General features: G+C 37.2%; 2 protein-coding genes across 2 annotated transcripts; both read right to left on the bottom strand.

The window, feature by feature from the left end:
- Nucleotides 1-1,776: 1,776 nt before the first annotated feature.
- LOC138893612 (uncharacterized) lies at nucleotides 1,777-2,376 on the bottom strand. The gene is made up of 2 exons (XM_070178256.1): nucleotides 2,226-2,376; nucleotides 1,777-2,033 (listed from the first exon to the last, which is right to left on the bottom strand). The coding sequence occupies exons 1-2, from the start codon at nucleotides 2,374-2,376 to the stop codon at nucleotides 1,777-1,779; spliced, it is 408 nt and encodes a 135-aa protein (XP_070034357.1).
- A 2,813-nt stretch (nucleotides 2,377-5,189) lies between these two features.
- On the bottom strand, nucleotides 5,190-6,180 carry LOC104100539 (ethylene-responsive transcription factor 3-like). The gene has a single exon (XM_009607794.4). It carries the CDS (start codon nucleotides 5,963-5,965, stop codon nucleotides 5,399-5,401), a length of 567 nt encoding a protein of 188 aa, XP_009606089.1. The 5' UTR covers nucleotides 5,966-6,180; the 3' UTR covers nucleotides 5,190-5,398.
- Between the last annotated feature and the right edge of the window lie 3,808 nt (nucleotides 6,181-9,988).

Here is a 9,988-nt window from a genome sequence, read left to right as displayed (position 1 = left end):
AAATTAGCTATCCCATATAAAAGGTAGGATAACTAATCCGCTGGAATATCCCAGCTCTTGGATATCCTTGTTTATTCCACCAATGTATCAAACAACCCCATAATCCACTAATGCATGGGGCCTAGAAATGAACATGTAAAGATGTGTAGAATTACACATCTGCTTGCAACTAAATGAACACATGATGATGTGTAGAATAAAAGGAGGACACTCCGGTACACGAGGCATCCCGCATTCACACATGATGTTCTCAGATCAGACATGGCATTGGTTAGACAATCACAAAGCACAATCCCATCTGCTTGAGAGAGAGCCGGCCTAGAAAAATGGACCATATCTGAACATATCCCAACAGGAAGCTAACTATCTATGTTGAATGGGAATTGCAGGTTTTTCAACAGTGGAACAAGGCTTCATCAGGCACGATTTCACTTTCATCTTCGGAAAAAGCCATAGTCGAATAGCACACAGTTCCTGGAGTACCAGAAAAGGATTTAATTAGTAATAGAGTTGAAAAAATAGTTCAAAATACAGGGAACAGAAAGCGATCTGATGGCAGTACAATACAAGAGAATAAGTCGGAAGAGTGTCTAAAGCTAACATGATATAGAACATGCCTGAAAAATAAGTTCATCTTTCAGAAACAACAATTTACCTTTTAAACCTCTTCCATACTCTTTCTGAATTTCAAAATGGAGCATCCTATGGTATTTTCTTATTATCCTGATCTTAGTTTACTAGACTGTGACAAGAGACATGAACTTGCTTTTCTGGACAAATACACATTCAGCAAACAAACAAAGGGCTACACAATTGCTCTAAGAAATTTTCTACTAATTTGTTGAGGTTGAAATTGAACACAGTAAAGTATGTATTTATATGCAAAGGAAACGAGAAACAGTGCAGTCAGGCAAAAAAGCCAATCGGTCCAGATCATTAAGAGAGCAATCAGAAATTTTAAGCTAAAAGTTGTTTACTAAAAGCTTATTGCAACTTTTCAGAAAATTACAGACATAAAGAGCCAAGAGAGGAAGAGCAAAGACCAAAGAAAATTAGCAATATCTCAAGAGCTCTAATTTTTTGTAAAATTTTTAAATTCTAACCCGCACCCGCACAATTTTTTTTTTTTTTCGACCCGCACCGCGCCTGCATGTGTCTAAACTCTCACCGCCCTGGCGCCCCGCATGTGTCTAAATCCGCACTGCCCCATTGCCATCCCTCCTATCTTGCAAATGCTGGGGTTGGGTTTTTACAAACTGAGAATCAGTAAGGAGCCGTCCATTACTTTCAAACAGCTGGAGCCGAGTCATTCTGTCGTAAGACAACAGTTTGCGATTTTTCATCCACCGAAGAATAAAATGCGCCGCAAACCACATTATACTAAGTCTTAAACAGCAAAATCATAGAGCTAGAACAATTATCTTTCCCCTAGACAGCTCGCATATGAATTATGAAAGTATCTAGTTGATAACTTAAGTCTCGAATGTGTACTTCATCAAACTCATTTGGGTACTATTTTGCTCAAGTCATTATTCTACCTTTATCAAAATTAGCAAAAGAATTGGTTGAATTCAAACTAGCCATCCCAAGAAGCAAATCGCTACTCACTACATCAAAACGGTCATTAAGCTCTTGAAGTTGCACATCAATTATAGCATAAAAGATATCAACACGCAAGTGGTGTGAATAACAAATACCAGAAGACTTGCGCTTCGACTTTTCAGGAAAATAGGATTCATCCATCTTGGGAATCATAATATCATGCATATGACAAAATTAGTAAACATCATCTAGCAAAGATTCCCATCCAGTTTCCCTCATATCTTGCAATCTTTTCTTTGTAATGTTAAGAAACTTCACGGCATTAACAATATCTTGATCTCTCTTTTGTAGGATCTTGTTCAACTCATTTGATATTGCCAAAACTTTCAACATCAAGTGAAGCATAAAAACAAATTTGAATGTTATTATCTCACTCAAAAGATATTTTGCTTGATTTCTCTCATTTGAGGTAGAACCTTCATGTTCAATCACTTCAAGCACACGAATAATAGATGAGAAAATAACAATAAAATTATCTAATGTTTTGAAATGTGATCCCCAACGAGTATCACCTGGTATTTGAAGCCTGCGTTCTTGATTTAGTCCTCGCCCGGTATGAATTTCACCGGACTCAAGTAATTATTCCAGTTTTTCAGCTTGAAGATGGCGAAGCAAATCTCTACGTTTAAAAGATACTCCAATGACATTCAACACATTAGTAACATGACAAAAGAAGTCTTCGACATCCAAATGCTTTTTAGACATAGCTACAAGTGTTAATTGCAATTGATGAGCAAAGCAATGAATGTAATATGCCGATGAGCTGTCTTTCATAATCAAAGTCTTAAGACCACTTATCTTTCCCCTCTGTTACTAGCTCCATCATAACCTTGTCCACTTATTTGGGACGGACTTAGTGAGTGGTTCGAAAGCAAAAGAGTAGATTGCTTCCTTCAATGAGCATGCCGATGTATCACTAACATGGACAAGACCAACAAATCTCTCTACCACTTCACCATTTTTATGCCTTTAATGTCTTTAATGTTTCTTTTGCGCAAGCATTGATAATATCCTTTTGGATCATAGGGCAAGTCAAAGTATCATTTTGTGGAGCATTTTCTAATATTGCTTTTCCCACATCCGGATGCTTGTCCCCATGCTATCGTAAGAATCCTAGAAAGACGCCTTGATTTGTTGAAGATTCACTTTCGTCATGGCCCCTAAAAGGCAATCCATACCACAATAGAAGTCTTGCCACATCAATTGATGCTTCTAAACGCATTCGATACTCACTTTTCAACTTCTCAGAGTGCTTATCAAAAACAACTTGAATTGATTGATGATGATTTGATAAATCTAGTATCTTCTTGAAACATTTATCATGGACACTATTAACATCACCAACATGTAAACGCAATCTTTCAAGACCCTTATTCCAAGCCCTAAAACCATTTTTGTATAAATTTCACCCGCACTTCCATGAATAAATTCATTTTTGAACAAATAACAACATAAGCAAAATGCCGCATCTTTCTTCACACTATACTCCAACCATTTAGAAAATTGACGCATTCTTCCTCCTATTTGAGTTTTGGGAAATTGATGCTTGGAAGGTTGACAAGGACCATGTTGAATATAATGTTTCCTTACTTCATCTCGTATTCTAGGGTTATAGTCAGCAATAGGTATTCTTTCTCCTGGATTGCCTTTAAGTGACCCCAAATCGAGTTCATTTATAAGATAGGAATGATTGGCATTCGCTTGGATCAAGGATTGACAACTAGGACTTGGTTGAGAATGGTCCAACCTCGTGACAAATTTATCCATCTCAATCAATTCCTATAAAATAGAAGCTCATTCCAGTGAGAAATATAGAACAATTTCTACTAGGTCATACCATCAATAAGTTTAGTTATTTTAAATAACTCAACGTCTCAACCTTCCCTAATATTTTTGTCGCTGTTAAAATAGAGTTAATTTTGATTATTTCTTGATCAAAATTATTTGGGATGTTCTTTCTCTTTTAGCCACGATACTAAATTCTACAATCTACCGTGAAACTATTTAAGAGGCATTTGATTTTCAAACACAACCAAAGAAATACATAACAAAAAAATCAAAATAGTGACAATAAAGTTTAGCAAGAACACTAAAATCCAACTAAATACAAAACAAAAACATAGCAAGAACATATATTTGATGGGAAAAAATAGCCACATAGGGTTAAGAAATAAACATGAGGAGGTGAGGAAACTTTACAATGGTGGGCGTAGTGCAATGACTAGTGACCAATGAAGGTGTGAAGCATCCGCAAAGGTAAAGCAAAATAAATGCTAACAGTAACAGTCTAACAGAGAAGCGAGAAGCAGAAGCAGTGGCGTGAATGAAGGCTGAAGCAGCGAGAATTGGAGAAAGGGAAAGGGGAAAGTGGCGTAAGCGACTTGGGGAACTGGGGCTTTGCTTTACCTTTTGGAAATTGGGAAAGATCCTAAAAATGATTTTAACTTTCTATTAGAAGTATTAATTATAAGAGAATATTCTATAAAGAGTACTTTTATTATTATTTTATCTTATTTGTTTATACTTAAACAAACAAACAGAAAAGTAAAACATTTAATATAAAATATAGAAGAGTGTGCTGTGTAGTGTACTTAATTTCCTTAAATTGCAACTGAATGTAAGCCAAAAAATTATTTGCTCCCGTCTGGATTCAAACTCTTGCCCTGCTGAACGAAAAGGCAGACCTTTGCCACTGGCACCTTTCCCACTTTTGTTATACAGGTGACACTTTAAATATATATCCTATTTCTTATACATATTTACATATATACATAAAGTTTTCGCCGAAACTTGCGGGTGGCGTACCACCCCGAACCGTGTACATAGATCCGCCCCTGCTAGACTTCTTTATGTTTCTTTTTGTTTTTTCAGTTTAACCACCCGGTATCTGAAACCAACTGATTCGACTAATCCAGATTTGCGTAGCATATGGCCCACTAAAGGTGGAAGCGCTCTCCATGCCAGGAGTTTCTCTATTCCCGACTCAAATTCGAGGCCATACATCACATCACACTCCTTGGTGATGATTTTTTTATGTTTCCATCACTATTTTGGTTCTTCATCTTGTAATTTCTCAAGTTCAATTCACAATAATTTGTTTCTTGGCAACAATATTTGTTGCCTCTAAATTCCAAGTTTTTATGGGAAGGTGATCACTCTATTTACTAAGATATAAGTATAAAGGACCAGTCTGTCTACTCATAATAGTAAAATGCAGAAAACAAGTTATAATGCCCAATGCTGCTACTCACTTGGCTGCTAAATCTTTGAGATACCTCCACTCCTTCTATCTTCTTTCTCGGCAGCATATATCCTCCTCGTTTATCACTAATGCTGCCAACTCGTGCTCATCCGATTATCCTGCACGAAGTCATAATACTACAAGAATATTTCTCAAAAAAGAGAAGCAATCAATCAGTCAACTACACCTCCATCCAAGTTAGTTCACACCCATCAGACCCATTTTGTCAGGAAAAACGCACAAAGGAAAAAAAAAAAAATCAGTATCATAAGGAAGAACTTCCATTACCAATTCATTTTTCCATTATACAAAAAAAAAAAAAAAAAAAAAAGGTAAATCACATAAATTAAGAAAAGAATAACTCAACATCAGATTCAACGTTCTATAGCAAAAATACATTCTTTTCTGATTTAGATAACATCATGACTCGGTAAACTAATCTATGCATAATTTAAAAACCCATTTGGTTATTAATTTCTCAACATCCACCAAATGGATACATTTTTCCCAAGTAACATAGAAAAAAGAGTTATTTTTCTTTTCATCATAATCAAATTAATTAACATAATTAAAAATACAAGGGGTAACACGAACATCATCCACGTCATCAGACGGAGGGAGCAAGTTCAAATCAAACGGCAGAGGCTGTTTACAAAACGACGACGAATCGCCGTCCATATTATCATCCACCACAGTCGATGACGAATCGCAACCACTGTAACACTCCACCACCGGCGGAGTAATCCGGCGAGTAATTTCAACCCGCGAGTGCAAATCACGCGCCCCGCTGGATGACTCCACCGTACTGCTCAGGCTACTGGAAGCCGGCCGGTTAAAATTTTCAAACTGGTTCTGCCCATACGGAGGCAAAAATGAAAAATTGGTTTTCGCTTTGGGTCCATGGAAGGCGCGTGCGGCATCGTCGTAAGCACGTGCAGCATCCTCCGCCGTGTCAAAGGTGCCAAGCCAGACCCGAGCTTTTTTTATCGGGTCTCTTATCTCGGCTGCGAACCGGCCCCACTGCCGTTTACGGACGCCCCGATAACGATTCGGGTCGGTTTTAGGGTGTCGAAAAGCTGCGGATGTCGATCTATTAGCCTCCGAATTTTTCCGACGGGGCATGGTAAGGTGGGTGGGGGAGAAGAAGTTGAGAAGCGAAAATGCGCATTGTGACTTCTTTTTGGTTTTTATTTTAGTTTTCTGAAAATGCTTTATTTGGTGGATACAGAATTATGAAGGATGATACCAATAGTTTTTTTAGGTTTCTTGTATGTTTGTTATCAATTTTGAGGCTGATTAATCTGAATTCCCTAAATAAATTTAATTTAGGGCTGAAATGTTTCCTATCAAAGCCAAGATTCTATTTTCATGTTTAGAGTATTCGAAATATGATGCCAATAGTTTTTTGCGACTTCTTATGTGTTCGTTGTTAATTTTGAGGATCAATTAATATGGATTTATTAAAAAAATTAATTTAGGGCTAAAATGCTTTCTATCAAAGCCAACACTCTATTTTCATTTTTAGGTCAAATATGATTAAAAATAAAAAAAAATACTTGATCTCATGATGTCAATAGTATTACCAACCAATCAACTATTCTCTATCACCAACTATTTGGGTTCAATTTATAATACTAATTATACTTCGGCCTCATTTATTTTTTATTTAAGATTAATACGTTTGGATCTGAATATATATCTGAATGTGAAGACGTGTATGAATATTAAGACATCTGAATCTGAATACATATATAAATATTAAGATGTGTATTAAGATCTGAATATTAAATGATTAGCACTGTTTATTTTTTTAACATCTAAATATATAAAAAAATCTTTATTTAAAAGTTAATAAACTTAAAACTCAAATAAAATACTAATTAATCTAATGGTGGTGGTTCTAGCTAGTAGCCAGTAGTGATCGTTAGCGATAGCAATTATACTTGAGGATAGTAATGGTAGATAGTGATAGTTTATAATTGCGGGTGATGGTGGTGGTTGTGGTTGTGGTTGTGGCTGTGATTGATGAAGGTGATGGTGGATGGTGGTAGTTTATAAACGGTGGGCAGTACCGACTATGGTTATTGATGGTGATAGGGTGGTTGGTTGTTGATATTCGGCTTAAAGTATTATTACGACCCGAAATTTCCACCTTCGGAATCGTGATGGCGCTTAACATTTTACTTGCCAAGCAAGCCAACGTTAGATAAATTTTTAGCCATTTTTAAACAAATCAAATTTAAATGATGCTAATTACTAAAATAACTGAGATGGAACTGAAATAAAATGCGAAAAACCATAACAACTGAAATATGTAAATACATCCCCGAATCTGGCGTCACAAGTTCACGAGCTACTAAAATAGTACAGATAAAGGTCTGAATGAAAATAAAGTTATCTGAATGAAAATACACAGCTAAAATAAGGCAGAAGGAGACTTGAGGGCTGTGAACGCCGAGCAGTTGTACCTCAAGTCTCTGTATTGATAGCCAACCCGAGCAATCTACGAACCGATGTTGGGACTGACTCAAAAATCTGCACAAAAAGTACTGAGTATAGTATGAATACAACCGACTTCATGTACTGTAAGTGTCGAGCCTAACCTCGACGAAGTAGTGCCGAGGCTAAGGCGGGTCACTTACAGTAACTTGTACGCAATATAAAATATTGACAGGAAAGGAAAATACGAAAACGAAATAAGGTAGTTAACTCATAGAAATAACTCAATCCTCGAGGAAAAAACAGTAAATACCAGAGAATCAATCCTTAGAGTCTCATACGAAAGCACCGAGGTCAACACAATACAATAAGGAATAGAAAACACATAAACTGTTGCGCCGCGCAATCCCGATCCTACCGTACGACATTATCCTCCCTTATTCCACTATATAAATATCGATAAAAATAAGTAAATATATGTTGCAGCGCGCAATCCAATCCCACCATATTATCATAATCAATATCATAATTCACCCTTATTTCACCATATCAATCCACCCTTATTTCACATGTTGCGGCGCGCAACCTGATCCCACCGTATCAATATTAATTCACCCTTATTTTGCCATATTAATCCATCCTTATTTCACTTGTTGCGGCACGCAACCCGATCCTACCATACAATATGAATAAATCAATAAATACAATCAATTTAACAACTCGAATCACAAGAATTTTCTACGTTTAATGGATATGAAGCAGAACCAGAAAGGAAATCTCGTCTCAAATTAAGAATTCACTATAATTAATACTAGGCAGTAAGACAAGCGAGATAAATGACAACTAAAGGGTGCAAGTAAGTCAATTAAGGCAAGTAGCGGTAATTAATCATGAAAGCATGAAAGAATCTAACATTTTTAACACGAGAGTAATAAATGACAAGTAGCAAATAAAGGCATGAGAAGAATTTAAAGCATGTAACGGTTAAGACATGGAATGAAATAATTAATGTAATACAGAAAAACCAGTGAAACAAGTAATTTGACGGCGTATATGCACTCGTCACGTCGCATATACGCTTTGACAAAGCACATAGCTCAAAAGTTCCCAATTTCCTCAAATAATGCTAGGGAAGTCAATTACAATACAGAGTTAAGATTTTTACACTTTTCCCAAAAAATCAAAAAAACTCAACCCCGGGCTTGCTTGGTCAAAACCCGAGATTCGGACCAAAAGCCATTACACATTCACCTCGGAGCCCGATTATGTAATTAGATTCGAAATCCGACCACAAATTGAGGTCTAAATCTCAAATTTGCAACCCCTCCCCCCAAATTCTTCCCAAATCCCTAGTTTTCAACCATGGGAGAACAAAGATTAAGGCTAGAAATTAATGGGTGATGATGAAAATGGAAGAATATAAGTTAAAGTATACTAACGTATGAAAGGATGATGAACTTTCTCTTCTAAATCGCCTCTAGGTCGAGCTCCAATGAAAAGATAGTGGAAAATAGGTGAAATCCCGTATTTGAAATGTTTTAAGGTCTGGGCGTCAGGCCTTCTTCGCGTTCGCGGAGGGCCTGCCGCGATCGCGATACACAATGGCCCAAATATCTATGCGCTCGTGAGTTCACTCACGCGTTCGCGAAGGCTGCTGCCCTCAGGCCTTCGCGTTCGCGAGCCAATGCTCGCGTTCACATAGAGTAAAACATTGATCCCCCTTCCGAGGTCCAACCCCTACGCATTCGCGAAGGGTAAATCCCTCATCGCTCCGCATTCGCAACCCAGTTATCGCGTTCGTGGTTAAGAAAATCCACCCAGTCCCGATAACCCTTCGCGATCGCGAAGAAGCACGCACCAGAAACCAACAGAAGCCAAAATCAGAAATTTTCCTTAAGTTCAAAACACCTGTAGCCTATCTGAAACTCATCCGAGCCCTCAGGGCTCCAAACCAAACTTGTACACAAGTCTAAAAATATCATACGAACTCGTTCGCGCGATCAAAACACTGAAATAACACCTAGAACTACGAATAGGAAACCAAAACTAAGGAAAATTTTCAATGAAACTTAAGAACATGAAAGTTTTCAACCGGACGTTCGAATCACGTCAAATCAACTCCATTTTACATTAAATTTTGCAGACAAGTCATAAATATAGTAATGAACTTTTACCAAGTTTCGGAACCCAAATCCGGACCCGATAGCAATAAAGTCAAATTACGGTCAAACTTGAAATTTCTATAAACCTTTAAACTTCAAAATTTTACCAAATTATGACAATTAATGGTAGGGACTTTCGAATTTGATTCCGGGCATACGCCCAAGTATCAAATCACGATACAGATTCATCGGGATGGTTAAATCACTAATCCGGGTCCATTTGCTCAAAACATTGACCGGCGTTAACTCAAATGAGTTTTAAGGCACGGTTTCATATTTTAGTCAATTTTTCATAGAAAAACCTTTCGGAAAAAGTCACGGACTATGCACGTAAATTGAGGAAGGCTAAACGAATCTATTTAAGGTTTCAAAACACAAAATTAAGGGTTAAAGCTATAAATGACCTATCGGATCGTCACATTCTCCACCTCTAAAATAAACGTTCATCCTCGAACGAACATAGAAAAATACCTGGACTGGTAAAAAGGTGGGGATATCTACATCGCATGTCCGACTCGGACTCCCAAGAGGCTACCTCGGTCGG

Source organism: Nicotiana tomentosiformis, chromosome 6 (genome assembly GCF_000390325.3).
Source record: "Nicotiana tomentosiformis chromosome 6, ASM39032v3, whole genome shotgun sequence".
Classification (NCBI taxonomy): domain Eukaryota; kingdom Viridiplantae; phylum Streptophyta; class Magnoliopsida; order Solanales; family Solanaceae; genus Nicotiana; species Nicotiana tomentosiformis.
Note: the sequence above shows the minus strand (reverse complement) of the source record. Positions and strands in the feature narration are given on the sequence as shown.